Source organism: Polistes canadensis, unplaced genomic scaffold (genome assembly GCF_001313835.1).
Source record: "Polistes canadensis isolate GaletaPanama2010 unplaced genomic scaffold, ASM131383v1 scaffold_54, whole genome shotgun sequence".
In the NCBI taxonomy this organism is placed as follows: domain Eukaryota; kingdom Metazoa; phylum Arthropoda; class Insecta; order Hymenoptera; family Vespidae; genus Polistes; species Polistes canadensis.
The window spans coordinates 779,269-796,469 of NW_014569601.1; the positions used below are offsets into that span (position 1 = coordinate 779,269).

The 17,201-nt window shown below is 28.4% G+C and overlaps 2 protein-coding genes across 2 annotated transcripts in view; one reads left to right on the forward strand and one right to left on the reverse strand.

Annotated features, from left to right (window-relative positions):
* The window catches only part of LOC106785651 (acetylcholine receptor subunit alpha-like), a gene marked incomplete in the record, with an annotated part of 90,855 nt that extends 86,458 nt beyond the window's left edge, over positions 1-4,397 (forward strand). Inside the window, 5 exon segments of the mRNA XM_014746288.1 lie at positions 441-577; positions 989-1,147; positions 2,408-2,590; positions 3,149-3,362; positions 3,956-4,397. Coding sequence (XP_014601774.1) covers positions 441-577; positions 989-1,147; positions 2,408-2,590; positions 3,149-3,362; positions 3,956-4,153 — 891 coding nt within the window.
* A 6,001-nt stretch (positions 4,398-10,398) lies between these two features.
* Positions 10,399-12,303, reverse strand: LOC106785640. The gene is made up of 6 exons (XM_014746272.1): positions 11,706-12,303; positions 11,336-11,628; positions 11,103-11,267; positions 10,926-11,022; positions 10,621-10,798; positions 10,399-10,540 (listed from the first exon to the last, which is right to left on the reverse strand). The coding sequence occupies exons 1-6, from the start codon at positions 11,919-11,921 to the stop codon at positions 10,428-10,430; spliced, it is 1,062 nt and encodes a 353-aa protein (XP_014601758.1). The 5' UTR covers positions 11,922-12,303; the 3' UTR covers positions 10,399-10,427.
* Between the last annotated feature and the right edge of the window lie 4,898 nt (positions 12,304-17,201).

The window sequence follows — 17,201 nt, forward strand, 5'->3', positions numbered from 1 at the left end:
GCACAAATGTTATCGTTCAATATTAATATACCTGTTATATCGTGTTTTATTTTACAAAATTTGATGACGAAGTAAATTATTGTACAATATATTACATTCAATCGAATACATACAATTTATTAATACGCATTAGTCTGAAGTTAAGCATATTAATGATAAATAAAAAAGAAAAGAATAAATCTTTCATAAATAATAATTCGTAGTGTTACGTTAGTAATCGTAGAAAATTTGTCGATATTTCGTTTTACAGTATATGCATTTTATTTTTTTTTTTTTTTTATATACCGTTTTATTCATCGTTCGATATTCATTAATCAGTCACACGCTGATTATGTAATTACGAGATTGAAAAGATCTGACAAGCGTGTTACATTGACGCTTTATTCACGTTGCAAGTTTCGAATGAAAATACATTTATTTGTATGCATATATGCACACAGGTCAGCTTATCTATTTCGATTCTACTATCGTTGACTGTGTTCTTCCTTCTTTTGGCTGAAATCATCCCACCCACGTCGCTCGTTGTACCTCTTCTTGGTAAATTCGTCCTTTTCACCATGATCTTAGATACCTTCAGGTACATATCTATTTTATATGATGATAACTATTATTTATATTAATATTAAATTAAGTACACATAATACTAATATTATATTTAATGTATAATACAATATTAATATAATCAAATTAAAAAGAAATCATTTTTATTTGGATTAAATTTTTGAAAAACACAATGTAGTAAAAGAAAAAAATGTGATTAAAAGAAAAAAAAGATAAAATTAATGTTTATAATTCATTATCTTAAGAAATCAACGATGATTAATTTAAATCTACGATGCACTTTTCGAAAAGATCATCAACAATGAAAAAAATAATAAATATTAATATAATTTTGTTTACTATATATAAATGATTACAGGTTCGTATTAAAAATCTAAATAAACGTTTACGCGTTAAATAAACATTTTTCTTGTAACTTTGTTTTCAGCATATGCATCACAGTGGTAGTACTCAACGTTCACTTCCGTTCACCACAAACTCACGTGATGGCACCATGGGTCCGTCGTGTCTTTATCCATGTCTTACCAAGATTACTCGTGATGCGCAGGTATAATACGACTTCGAAGAGAACCGATTACGATTCCAGGCAAGATATATTCCACATTGGAATCATGCCATGATGCATTAAATCGGCATTAGCGTGTTGTAGGTGATGACCTTAATGTCATCTTTGTCCATATAATACATATATGTATTCATACGCACATATATTTTAATATATATAATTCGTATATAATATTAAATATATATAATATCAACAATAGTATAAAAAGGTGTTTTTTAGAAAAAACATATGAATATATTTTAATATATTATATATGCGTATATACATATATATATATATATATATATATATATATATATACTTAAATACATTTATATGTATATAATACACCGTAGAGAGCATGAAAAGATATTATTCGATGGGATTATGTACACCCTTCGGCACATCTTTTTTTCCATAATATCACTGGCATTTCCCATGTAGGAACTTGAAATATTAAATGTTTGGATATCTTATCTTAGAACGACATTCAGACGCCTTTAAAAAAGATGCAAATGCGGTTATATTATCGGCTTGTATATAAAAAGCAATCTCATTGTTAAAGGATAGCTTTATTGTAAGACCCTGGCACCGTAGTCATTTTTTATACTTATCGAACATCACCATATTCAACAAAATTCGAGTTAACAGATTCACGTTATGATCGACACACAGGTCAATATCTATTTTCAATTCTCACCCATCGTAGTATCATCACGCACAGCGTATATATATTATTTACTTTATATCTCTTTAGTGTTAAAGCATGATGTTCGTTCATTCAAGATTTTTATCAAAATTGTAGTTATTCAAGTTTATTACCTATTTTTTCGTCATTTTTATTAATAAGATTTGATCCATAAATGCTTTCTTCAAATATCTCTTAATATATTTATATTTGAATCGTTTGTATCATATTAGTAAGAACAGAGTGATCTAAATTGTAATTATTTGATTCATTTTTTTTGTAATATCAATTATAGTCTATAATATGAAAAATATTTTTATAAACGATCACTTTGTACGTTCCCATTGTATTGACATTTTACCGTATGCCTGAAAATATATATTTATTAATTATTATATATAATTATTAAATATTTTCAAATGTATGGATATTGATAACGTAAATTAGTATTTCGCGTGTTTAGTTTATTCATTCATTTTTCGATTATACGTTAAATTCAAAACTGGTAAAGTGTTAATAGTGATATCAAAGTTTTCCAATTTTTTTTTGGTTTTACATTATTTCATTAATTAATTATTTTTGATTTTCTATGTTGTTTTTTTTTTTATATATAGGCCGCAGTATCCTATAGATAAACGTAGTATAAGCGGACAACATGGACAACGCGTGATGGTTAGAACATGCAACGGTCTTGAATTAAGAGATCCGTCTATGTTCGTTGAAACTTCGGCTTCGGAGTTGGTTGAATCCTCTGTTCTTTTTCCGAGTTTAGACTCGCAAGATGAATTACATCCTCGGTAAGAATTTAACAATTTATATATTAACTTCGTAACCATATTATTCAGTTTTTTTTTTTTTTTTTTTTAAATAATTATTCCCGATTTTTTTTCACATTTATTAAAAATAATTTCTATGTGTGTTAATATATTTATCTAAAATTAAAGATAAGAAGTTTAAATATTGATACAATTTATATTATAATTTATAATAGACTCAATCCTCTCTTATAATACGGTTAGATCGTTTCGCGTTCAATGAAAACTTTGTTAAAGAAAAACATAACATAGTGTAAGAGAAATATTTGTCTTATATGAGAGAATTATCCGAAATTTATTAAATTGTGCTGTATGAAAACCGTGTTATAAGAAGATTAATTGTGATTGCGTTATAATTTATATATATATAATTTATAATATATATATACACACACACACACATAATTTATAATATTAATTATTTCTTTTAAAAATTTCATACAAAAAAAATTACTAAATTTGAATTATTGACAAAGAGACCACCGTTCTTTTTATTTATCATTATATTCTATCCTTTCCTTTTCGTTTTCTTTTTTCCAGAGAATTAGAAGCGGTAAATCTAGGAAGTGCGTGTCGTATTCATGGTTCACCTGCAACCACTGTGGCACCACCACCTCAGCTCCCAACGGAGGAAAGCGTTGATGCACTTTGCAACACGCTTCATCATTGGCATCACTGCCCAGAATTGTACAAGGCCATCGAAGGCATTCGTTTTATCGCCGAACACACGAAAAGAGAAGAGGACTCTACAAGAGTACGATGATAATAATTACCTTTGCCAATTAACACCCTTAATCAAATTCAAATATTGTTTTAATTTAACAATTTCACGTTAACGCGTAATAATATCCAAATCGAACATCGAATTTTTCAACGAAAATTCAAGCTAATCTTTAATCATTTATGTAAATTTTGTTCTACCTATTAAAAATCCTGCAAATTTTCATACTTATTATTAATCGATAATGTTGCTACGCAAATGACCATAATATGTTAGTATGCAATTTTGTATAATCCTTGCAATAGGCAACACATGTGTGTTTCTAATATACATATAGGTTCATAAAAATGAAAAAATATTTATATCAACAGATACCATTGGCGAGCAACACGTTATTGACTAAGCCTCGAATGATTAATATTTGCATAAATAATAATGACAAATTTATGCACGAACTTAGAACGAATCTTTGGGCAAAAATTTTCATGGATAAATAATATAAATGAGCATAAAAATCAACAATTATTTGTTAAATAATTAATGTTATGAAACGATCTCATCCAAAAAAAAAATATATATTTAAATAATGAGATAATAATTAAAATCGGGACATTTGTTGTTCGTAGGTTAAAGAAGATTGGAAATACGTTGCCATGGTGCTCGATAGGCTATTCTTGTGGATTTTTACATTAGCCGTGGTTGTCGGTACGGCTGGTATAATATTACAAGCACCGACCTTGTATGATGATCGCATCCCAATCGACGTACGACTCTCCGAGATCGCCTCCACCACTGCCAAGCCACACATCGTTCCGAGCCTCTGAGGGCCAATTGCTAATTTAACCCCTTTACCCTTTGCGTACACCTACGAACAAAAAAGACACACACCTATTATAAAACAGAACAATGTGTTGTCAGAAGTAACGACTGAAAGACTGAAGTCTCGGTGAGTCTTCGACTTTTATTAACGATTAATTCCTTAAGCTCGTACGCGTTTAATCGTACATATATATGTTAACATATATTTAAGAGCTTACGTGTACGACGAGCTAAGAGAGGAATAGGAAATAAAAAAAATAAAAAGGAAAAAAATGATAAAAAAAAAATTTAAAAAAAAAAAAAAGTAAAATTATATATGATATATAAAATTAAAATTAAAATTAAAATTAAAATAAAATAAAATAAGAAGAAGAAAGCAAAAGTCGCGCGTACCAAGCTTTCGACCCGTGACACAACGAAGATATAAAAAATAAAAAAAAAACAAAAAAAGAAAAAAAATAACAAGAAGCTTAGAGAAGACGAGGTTGTGAGAAGAAGGGGTGAGCCGTGCGAAACAAAAATTCTCAGAGTAAGCATAGAAACATAAGAATAATCCTTTTTCTTCTCTTTTTTTACTTTTACTTTTTGTTGCTTTCCTTTCTTTGATTTGTTACGTCAACATTATCTTTTGTCCCGTGTATGATTTTCTTCCAACAAATGTTTACACGTTTTACACGTTTACACGCGAAGCCAATTATCGTCCTCCACATTTTATATTATAATAATCTCCATTTGGTGTTCTCTCTGAGAATTGTGTCATGGGTATTAGCGACGTGTGTGTGTGTGTCTGTGTCTGTCCTGTGTGTATGCATGTGTATGTGTGTGTGTGTGTGTGTTTGTGTAACGGAAAAGAACGCGTTTAGGAAAAGAAAAACCAAGTATATTTATTCGGCGCACCGTTCGACGCAAGCACGGCCTCTCTTTTCGGGGACCGTAATTTATGTTGCGTATAGAAAGTCACGATGACGTTTAACGAAGGTAATAAATAAATTAAATTAACAAAAAGAAAAAGAAAAAAAAAACAAAAATATATATGTATTATATATATATATTTAGGATCAAGCGATTGAAACACATACATACCGTAGACTTAATATAAATGAGAGAGAGAGAGAGAGAGAGAGAGAGAGAGTGAGAGAGAGAAAGAAAGAAAGAGAGAGAGAGAGAGTAACAAGTTCAAGTAAGTTCAATTTTATGCCAGATACATTTGAGAGAAACAAAATCGTCGTAATTATTATTATTATTATTTAATTTTTTTTTCTTTTTCTAAATATTGTTCCCTTGTACTTTATTTCATCGGATATTTCGCCATTGAGAAAGAAAAAAAAAACCATGTCAATTTACGGAGAAAGGGGTGACGGGAGTTAATTGTGCCGAAGGATCAAGGATTCAAGACTGAAAGTTAAGGAACGGATAAATATTCGTTCGAATTTCCTCGCTTTCCTCGCGATCGTTGTTATTCGATACAGACAACATTCGTCACCCTAATTTGTTAATCTTCTTTCGTCGATAAAAATATCGTTTACAAGCAGGATTGGGTACATATTTTAAATCAGTCAACAACTGTTTGTCGAATATAGTTTTTCAGTTCTAATATCTATTTTGTAATAGTTATACAAGTTAAAATAAAATTTAACAAAAAAAAAAAAACAAATAAAATAAAATTAAAAAGAAAAAAAAAACGAAAGAACGCGAAAGAGAGAGAGAAAAAAAATAAAGAAAATAAAAGAAAAATAACGAAACGAATATCCGAACGACTGATGCAAATGGAGTTGAAAGGAAAAATTCGATTTTGGACGATAAATATTTAATTATCAACCGTCGCTTGTTCGGAATATATGAAAAGTAATCTTAAAAATTTCGAATTAACGTCCGGGTTACTTGAATAATGTTCGTGAGTAAAAGTAAAAAAAAAGAATGGTATAGAAAAAAGTAAGCAAAGAACGGTAACGAACAAAAATGAAAAAAAAAAAAAAAAAAACAATGAAAAATGAAATCCTCCGAAAATGTTTAAAATACGTGCTCATCCTGTCTCTAAACCACATGTGGAAATTCTTTATATTTATAATAACTATATTAAAACGAGACTTCCTCGTCTTGTTGTACAGAAAAAGGAAATTGTAAAAAAATGGGACCGAAATATATTTTACATTTATAGCTTTGGTCATTGTCGTGAAAATCACGCTCAATGCGCCACAATGCCTTTCAACGATAACAAAAAAGAAAAAAAAAGAAAAAAGAAGAAGAAGAAGAAAAGAAAAAAAAAGAAAATATTTACGCTGAGACTATATAAAAATTTTTGCTTGTAGATTTTAAAACAAGAATCACGATCTAGGACTGTCGTCAATATTCAAATTTCCGTGTTCGATTCGCGACAACGCGAACATACTGAAGTGTCTAGCGTTTATTTGTAATAATATAACAAACACGTACAAACCATACACACACACACAAACATACATAAAGAAATACTATAAAGTATAAATGATTAAACACGAGCATAAATATATACAAACGAATATATTATATACATATATACGAATATATGTATATCCTTATTTGTAATAAAATTCAGCGTTACTTTACGAATGTGGGGAGGGAGGAATGTAATCCTTAGAGAGCTTGTTGATATATTCGGAATTATGGTGCCTGACAGACAACTACGATTGAGTTTTAAGAATACTTTTATATATATTCTGAGAAGAGGATAAGTGATAGGTTATTAAAAAAAAAAAATTCGTTGATCGCCCAACGTTGTACGACGCGATGTTTCGATTGCTTGCGTAAGTCGTTCGGATATATGTGTCTGTTAAGAAAAAGTTCATATATTCGAATATACCGAATGACTAAAATGATTTAGACTCTTGGCAGGCCTATTATAAATGTAAATGGCATGGAATTCAACGACGCCTGTTGCAGACTCTGAAAAATAATCGTTTTTCCAAATGTTCACATTGAGCCTGTAACATAGGGGCCATATTTTCACAAAGAACGAGGTGGCGTGTGTGTCTCTCATTAAAATGAAATTCTAAATAATATTATCTGCATCAATAAGGCGCAGAGAACTGGGTGGGGCCTAAACAAAATTTAGCCGACTCAAATTTTATTGACTCATACACACATATATACGAACATACATACATACATACATACATACATACATACATAAATGCACGTATATATACGTATATACGTTGTAATAAGATAACTTTCATATTTATATTCGTTCCGAAATCACACATGAATAACTTGTCGATATTTATTATACATTTTATCGGAGTGTATGAAGACAAAAAATTGTTTGTTATATACAATCACGTTCCAATAATTTACTGTCTTCCCAAGGTACTAAATTTGCAGTTTAATTTACGATGGTAGCCAAAATCTCTATCGTGCTGCTATCCTTGCCAAGAAAAGTAGAGTCTGATTGGTATTGAATCCTTAATTAAAAACAAGTATATGTACGTGTAGGTGCGTCTTGGAGTTAAAGTAATAAATAATGTGCTATTTAGCATTTGAATCTATTGTATTATTTTTGTTTTCTATAATCTATTGTTTATGAGATGAAGCTCTGCGAATGATGAAGCTTTTATAAAATACAAAAAGGCACAAAACTATGTTATGCAATATAGTAAATCTTATTAAAGTAATTCTATTGCATAAAACACTGAATATAATTATAGACATACATTAACAGAAGTTAAAGAACCGTTCCTTATAACTGTTACCGAATAATGCATTAATTGACCTTTATTTAAAATGCAAGGATTGCAAATAAATACAACATATTAAGAGAGAAGGGCTAGTTTCATTTATACTTAACGTACTCACTAGCGTTGGATTGACATAAGTTTCAGAGATATTTAATTTTTATCAACTAACTAAAAAAGAGTATAAGAGTGTGAAAGAGACATATGAGTGTGTATGCAACTAAGGAAAAAGAAAAGTGAAAAGAAAAAAAAAACAATGATTATTATGAAAAAGATTACATGTTATGGAAGTAAGAGCAGTGATAGTTATTTAATGTAAGTTGCATCTAACAATATACATAAATATATATATATATATATATAAATAACCATTACTCACTCGATAAAATAATATAGCAAGATATTTTGTGAGTGTGTCTATAAACTCGATTAAACTTATATGATAAACAACTGAACGTTGTATTGATTTACGAGAAGGATATATTTGTTCCGATAGAGAAAGGAATTTTATAAAGGTGTTGTATATGTGAGTGTCATCATTTATGAAAGCGCCTTATTCAGCGAATTTCGTACAAATTTCAAAGATAACATCTCTCCATCATTTCAAATCATTTTCAAACGTTGCAGGGATCTTTACCAGGTTACGCGTAGCGCATGGCAGATATATTATATTTCTTCGTTATTTATATATATATATATATATAGATCAATAATATTACATTTCCATTTTCTTTCATTTTCTATCTGCTTTCTCTAAATTAAAAGAGATAATAATAAGTATTTTGACTTAAATCACTGTTTCCTTATATTCAATGATACTTGACTGAGCCACCTTTATAGAAACCTTTCTTATGAAAGGACATCGTAATTTTAGTAGCAAGTAATATTTAAGTATCTCATGTTAATATATTTTTTAGCGCAGTGTATCTAAAAAAAAAAAAAATGAAAAGAAAAGGAAAAGAAAAATGAAAAAAAATTTTACCGAAAACGTTTTGAGAAACACGTTATGTCCCATATGAAATATATCCACTCTCATAATTTTTAACAGATCAATTTTTGAATATTAGAAAGTGCAATCACTTATTGTAATAAACGACCGATAAGTTTTAAAATAATACCTACGTACGATATATTTTAAAGTTTTAAAATGTATTACATGATTAAAATTATATGATCTTCTTACATATCTTCTTGATCGTCCATTATGTTATATTTTACATTTTTACATTTTTGTTGCTAGTAACGATTAAAAAAAATAATATAAAAAAATAATAATTAATAATAATAAAAATCTATTAATCTCTAGACGTACTAGAGCAGTTAGAGAGAAAGAGACTCTAGTTCAAATGGCGAAATAAATAATGGAAAAAAAAAATGAGAATAAGTAACTTTCTCTTCGATGCGTAAGCTCAAGTGATATGAATCTAATCTATATATCTAATATAATTATAATTACGTTGAAGGAAGTAATTTACGTTTACACGAACTTCTGTATACTGCGAACTAAGGATATCACACTGTTCATGTTTTGAAATAGCTACGAAAGAGATTAATGCAAATAGTTCTATCAGAATGCGCTGTAACGTAACCTGCTCATTATATACATATATACATCAATTGTTCACTATTACAAGTAAATACAAGTTTATTTTCAAGCCCCCATAATATTCCACAGTTCTTTGTGTCTAATAAAAAAATACTTTTGCATAGATATCATTATTTATCATCCATTATATATATAATAAAGTCTTGTTGCAACAAAAGGAAGCTCAGATTATATAATCTGCATCGAACGTATAGAATTGCACGAAAATAATGGTCATTTTCAGTAGCATTTAAAAAGTATGTCAGACAGATAAAAAGAAAAATGAATGAAATTTTTATTTGCACAAACTTTTGGTGCAATCAGATAAAATGTCACCGTCGTTAAAAATTCACCTAAATGTTTGACAAACAAATTCATGTTATTCCTGTAATAGCATTTACTAATATAATTATTAAATATTTTAAATTCAATTCACACGATTAACGAGACAACGTTATAAAATAGTATTTTTAAATACCTGCCCCGATAAAAACAAGCCTCATAATTATTTGTAACATTGGAGCATCTAGCAGACTGCTTAATTTACTTTTAAATAATAAAATGCATAGTAAGAGCAATTGGCTAGATGCTCCGTTTAATTATGAACATATAAACGATGATGAAACTTTCTACATAACAGGTATATATCAATAAAATTGTCGAATAAACTTGATTTTTGTAAAAAAAAAAATAAAAATCGTGGTATTGTGAATTCATTTTAACGTACATTATTCATTTTATTTAACATCTGTTAATATCTTTTCTGCAAATATTCATATTTATACAATTGTAAGTACATAATCATTTTTATTTATAAATTTATAAGATATTAACGAATATATATATATATATATATATATATATATCCTTATAAATAACAAAAGAAAAGAAAGTGAAATTTGAAGAAATGTACATCTGAAAAGGAAATTAATGTTACATGGTAAAACATGTAATGTATATCATAATTGTTTGAATTTATTTCCTCTACGACTCCCGTAAATTCTTCGTCGGATACGTAGGTTTTAAATTATTTTGTTGAAATTTCGTGTCTTTTTCACTTCGAATCCTATGAATTTTCTTCTTAATCACCATTGCACCTTTTTATATAAATTATATACAGATGAAATTCCTTAATATTGAAATAATCATTACATAATTGAACTTAAAATAAACTTACATAGTAATGCTTTCGCAAGTTCATTTTTCTTTGGTTTAACATTAACTGATTTCTTCATAGATTTTTTATGCCTTTTTTGTATATTAGCAAGTTCGATTGCTTCTTTAGAAGGTGGGGGAAAAAGGCAAATTTCAAGCCAATGAGTTGCTTTAGCGCATTCGCATAGTTTTAACAATACCTAAGTTATTAAAAATTCTTATAAATTATCATTTTAGAAAAATGATAAAAATGTAATATTTATATGATTGTTGAACGCATTTGAAATTAATTTACACTTAATTCTTATTCGTTTTAAAAATCTTTACCGAATTTGAACATTCCGCAAGAAACCATAGCAACAAAGCGAGATCCACTTTTTCTGGCCACATCATTTTAGGTATAAAAAATATGTATAAATAGACCCTGATTCATAAATTATTTATAAATTTGTTCAGGTAATCATTCTTTTTGAGAATATGTATACATATTCTTTTCATACTGACCAATTGAGACAGTGAATTGAGAATAATAGGGTAGCAGTCCATTTAGCAAATAATTTTCCAACTTCACCGATAACTTGAGTACTACATATCAAAATCCTGCAAATATCTATTAATATTATGTCAATAGATCTATAGAATAGGAAGACATTTTCTATCTTACACCGCCTAGAAAAACAATAATATAGTATATTTTTTTAATATAAAATTCTAGAAAGATATAAGAGTTCAATTACTTTTCATAAAGCATATTTAAGATGTACGATGCAAATAACAGATTTGCTAAACCATGAATCCAAGCGCTATAACATATAATAGCAACACCAGCACGATGAAAGAAGAAACTTTTATATAAAATAATAGCCAATTCCTGATGCGTTATATTCCATCCATTAAGAGAAAAATTTAAATTCTTGGTAGGCATATACATAATGTACCAAATGCTGCAGAAGCAAAATCCACAATTCCATACCGATTCAATTATCCTATACCTCTGCATCAATGGAATACACATACGACGAAGCAATGACTATAATAAAAAAGATTATTACTATGGAACAACAGTAATAGATATAACAACATAAAATTGTCATCGATGCAACTTACATTTAAACATTTTTTATATGCAAGATAAAGAGTTGCCCAAAGTAAAATAAAATATCCTAAGAAAGTGTTAACATTTTTAATCCTATTATTGTTTTCAGTAAGATCTTCAGTTATAACAATCTTGTTCCACATATTTAATGGATATGGTAAAAAATTAGTAATATCCATTAAAGAATGCCATTTGATTGCAGAACTTGCTTCCACATATTGAGTCATCTTTAGAATCTATTTTAGTCAGCGAATGCTTTTTATTGTCAATAATACTTATTGATTTAAATTAAATTGTATTAGTACTCGTGATTTTTTCATGCACACCTACTTAATTATTTCAATATTACACTCGAAATAGTGATAGATATATATAGCTATGTAAAACCAATTTAAGAAATTACAAATAATAATTGCGATTGAACGATCATACATTAAAACAAACAAATGTTTCAACAGGTTGTATAATTATTTGTATCAAACTGATGAATACGTTAAATTTTAGGAACTCGGACAATACACCGTGCAAATGAAATAATCTTTTTTATTATAAAAGCGTACACCTGACACTTCTGACCTAACACAAATAACCTTAGAAAATTAATACATAAGGGCGGAAAGCATGACTAGTGTCATCTGTTGTCGATAGTAAGAACTAATAAATTACTATCGATAAAACTCGTATCGAAACCCGTAATTATTTGCAATTAAAATTATCCTTAAAAATTTTGCAAGATATGTGTGTTATGTGAGTTCATATTTAATGTAATATTAAATATTTTATATAATATTTATTTATTAAATATTTAAAGTAATATTAAAGTAATATTAAAGTAATATTTATTATTGTTTAATATTAATTATGCTCTCTGCAGACTATACATTATAATAAATCTATAAATAAGTATAAAAAGTATAAATTAATTAAACCTGATCGTTCTCTTTCTCGCAAGAAAAATTTTTCGATGTTTACACGCCAGAAGCTGGAAGAATACTGACACGATATAACTTTCAAAGTCAGACGAGCGTTTGTTTTTATTGAAATTATGGCAATGTTACGTGCGCACGAGCTATGTACATTTTAAACAGAGACGTACTATCTTTAAAATAATAAACAAATATATCTCAATTTTTAATATTCGCTATAATACATTTTTTTCCTTATAAATTTTGAACACTTTCAAGCATTTACCTAAATTCAACAATACTAAAAAAGTAATCCTTACGTATAAATAGAAAACTATCGAATGTTTTTCATTATATATTGAAGGAACTATTTAACAAAACAATATAATACATCGTACTAGTTTACAAAGTGAAACTGTATTTTTTACATTTATACAAAAATTAAATTTAATATTTGTTAAAGAATGATAAAAAAGCAAGATTTATTTTTAAGTGAAGCGTTACTTCTAAACAAATTCGCTTCAGAGTGTCTTTGCAAAATTATTCCTACGTGATAAATCAATAAAAAAAACTAAATCTTCGTGATTTAATTTAATAATTTAAATCCTTCGTGATATAACAATTATGATTTGGTCACATATATATGTCAATCTAAAAAAATGATGGCTCTAACGAATAGGATTATGTTACCAATTACGAGTCCTACCCATCGAGACCCTTCAAAATCAAGAATAAGGCTATCACTGGAAGCACTGATAAGGTTTCTTCGATCAAGAGCGTGTCTCAAACTTCCTCGACCTATTTACCGGGATAATGTAGATATTTATCTTTATTACTTGCAGTTATATTTTTACAGTATATGATCAAGAAAATAAATAGAATTAACAAGGGTAGAGCCAAATTGACAAGACATCGGATTTTGTTTTGTTTAAATTTACACAATTATAGGAATTCATCAGGATCATCGATTGTGCAAGCAATAAGATTCAACAAAAAAAACGAAGGGAGAAGTTTCACATGCATTCTTATATACCAATTCGTGTTTTAAATGGAAAAATAAATTCTTTAAAATTTCATTCGAGAAAAAGAAATTGTAAAATTCACTTTTCCCTTGTAAGTGGATCGAGTATTAACTCGATTGGTGGGAAATGTTTAAAGGTTCCTATGATTTTATTAAATCTGGTCTCTCCAGACATCTAAACTTTTGTAATACGTTCTATATTTATCATTGAAATGAATAGAAAAATAGATTCCCTTTTCATGTGTTAAATTCCTTGATGCACTTAACCTTCAACAACAAATCATATTTGCAAATGATCCATCACAGGACCAGTCTGTTAAGATGGCAACTTACCGGTTTAGAACCTGAATTTCTTTTTTCATTGTACGTTCCTTGATGATCACGAACAATAATTTCTTCCCTCGTAGGATCTTCTTCTTCTTCGTCTGTTGGAATTTCAAGGACTCCCTCTGCTAAGAGTTTAGATCAGGAGATCACGTAGAACATAATGGCAATTGCTGACATTCTATTATTGTATACCTTGCTAGCTAACTGTTAAAAAAAAGCTTATACTGATATACTATTATTTTTATGAAATATGTATACTCTAATAAGTAGTATACACCAAGCAAATTGAACGAAATAAAAGAAAAACATGGAGAGCAATTAATTTATATATTTTTCTATTAAATCAATTATTTTTCCCCCATCATACTTACAAATTATCTTTTCTGAAAAAACATTTCGGTAAGATCAGAGAAATAAAAATAGAAAGAAATAAATAAATGTACCGTTTTCATATAAATAACTTTCTACAATCGAAGGTAATAATTTTCGAAGGAAAGTATGTACACGCTTTTTTTTTTCTCACAGTCAGATCGCTACAGTAAAAAGTTTAAATAACAACGAATGTAGTTTCGACGGAACCTCTATTTCCTTATTTCTTATACGAGTACAAATATTGAAACCAAAAAATCAAAGACGTGTAAATTTCTTTCGAAGCTTGATACAAGAAATTATCCGTCTATTCTAGTTCAAAAAGAGGATGTAAAAGACAAAGGAGAAGCATAATCCAAGGAGAACGAGGTGGAAGTGTTTCTCGACAGTACGCGAAAGCGTACTGTCACCTCTCAAGTTAAAGTGAAAGTCAACTTTGTTGTGATCGTTGATCCAAATCGACGCGAGAGATCGATAAGAACGATTCCCGATACGATATTTTCTTGAAACAATTGTAAATAATTTGTGTTTCTTTATATTTCTTTTCAAATTTCAATTTATATCTCTTATATATATATGCATATATATAATATAGATTTTTTAGTGTATATGTGTGTATGTGAGCGTATATGAAGTATACACACTCGTATGTGATGAATATGCTATCGGTGATAGAATCAAATTATTTATACAAAACTTAGTTTTTTTTTTGTTTTTTTTTTCGAGGTTGGCATAATACTATATTAATAGTTTTTTTTTCTTTTTAAACGAAATGATATATTTTTGTATTTACAATCTGATAGAACGTTTTAATATGCGCGTACAATGAATTGCGTTGTGGTTTTTTTCTTAGATAAAAAATAATTTAAAAAAAATGAATAAATAATTACCCTCGCGAAATCAAGTAAGTTTTAATTTGAAATTTTTTTTTGTTCTATCACCAAACGCAATCGAGTTATTCAGGTGGTGGTCTGTTTGAAATGCCTCCTCAACCGGTGTATAGATTGTATTACCTGTTTCGTTTAAAAAAATAAAACTTTCGTTCGTTTTGAATAACAAAGAGGCGTGGTCGCTTTCCACGTAGCCACGAAGAAAAGATGATCGTTTGAATTATGATGATCGTTTTGGAAGGAGTTCAAGCGGTTTTACAGTAGATCGCGTCTCTTATGAAATGGAACTGTTTTCCTGGAAATGAAGCGAACCGAGGCGAGGAGGACGAGGAAAAAAAAAGAAAGAAAACCATTTCAATCGTTACGAACTTTCCAATAATCTCTAAATATTTCTCTCTTCGCGTACCCCAACTAAAAATAATAAATTCTTTCCTAAAGTTATAATTTCCTGGTCTACTTATCAATTGACAGAATGTATTATTTCCACTGTAATTTTACATCATTTTTTTGAAATTTATTTACTTTACAATTACTTCAAAAGTTTATGCCTGACCATACAAAAATACAATTTTTGTAATATTACTCATTGTATTATTGTTATAAAACATAACAAAACGATGAGATATATGTGCTTCCAATATTATAATAATAAATTAAATTAATAAGTAAATTAAATTAATTTTTTTAATAATAATTAAAATAATAATAATAAATTACATTAATTTATTGAAAAATAAATTATAATTTTATAATTTATACTCTGTAATATATAAATAATTGTGATATAAAATAAATCATATAATAAATTTTGTCAATTTTTTGTGTGTTCACTTGTCCATTATCGTAATCACCTGCAATTGTATTCGAATATTGTATCCTTCGAATCATCTTCGAGTATAATAGTTTAACAAGCGGTTAGAAAAAGTCTATAGGGAAAGGTGGAATGAAAGGATGAGAGAAGAAAAGTGTGCCATTAAAATCGAATACTCACTGTCAGTCAGTGACCTACTAACGCGTCTTCCTTCGAATAATACGATCTAGCAATAAGATAAATACACCTTTTTATGAACTTTTTACCAAACTTGCTATTACCGTGAATCACAATGAGCAATCAGTATGTACAAAATTAGAAATTATAATAGACCTGTTAACCTATTTGCTTAACAGTTTACAAAACCATTTGAAATTTCTATTTTCAAATACATTTTTGCTGTCTTGTTTAAAACACCATATTTGAAAGAAAGAAAAAAAGAACGAAATAAAGAAAATGAAACAGATTTATCGTAGATATATTTCGTGATCAACGATCGTTACCGTTTCTTTTAATTCGAAAGAATTACGTAATTGAAAAATACTGTCTCAATTAACAGAAAAACAGGATATTCAATGCAAATAAACTTTACTGATTAGATCGGCGAATTTGAATATTTAATATTCTACTCGGACGTAAAAACCATTCGAGTCTGCAAAATTACGTATAGACTATCTGCTTCGTCGAAGATCGAAAGTACTTTCGAAAACGTGTATTATCGGTACAAGCAACGTGACTTCATGAATTTATTCCATACTTATCGCGTATGTTTAAATTCGATGTTATATTCTAACTCGAGGAATTTTCTTATAATCGATCAAAACAACAATTTCCATAAATTGTATTACATTATAAATTTTAACGATTAAAAGAAAAAGAAAAATTATCCAACGCAATTGGAAAAAATTAAATCACCACACAATTTATCCGTAATACGGTAAACATTTTTCGAACGAGTTATCGTGAGTTTTATAACGACGATTAAAAAAAAAAAAAGGAAAAAAGAAACAAAAAAGTAAAGAAAAGTAAAAGAAATTTAATTTGACGTTAAAATTAATCCTAATAATATTACAATGTAAAAATAATAATAAGCAGCGTTACGATTGATCGGTAGTAGGATATTAATCGCAATAACCGCTACATAACCGGCTCTTAGGTAAGAGAGCACGAACATGACCCTTGAT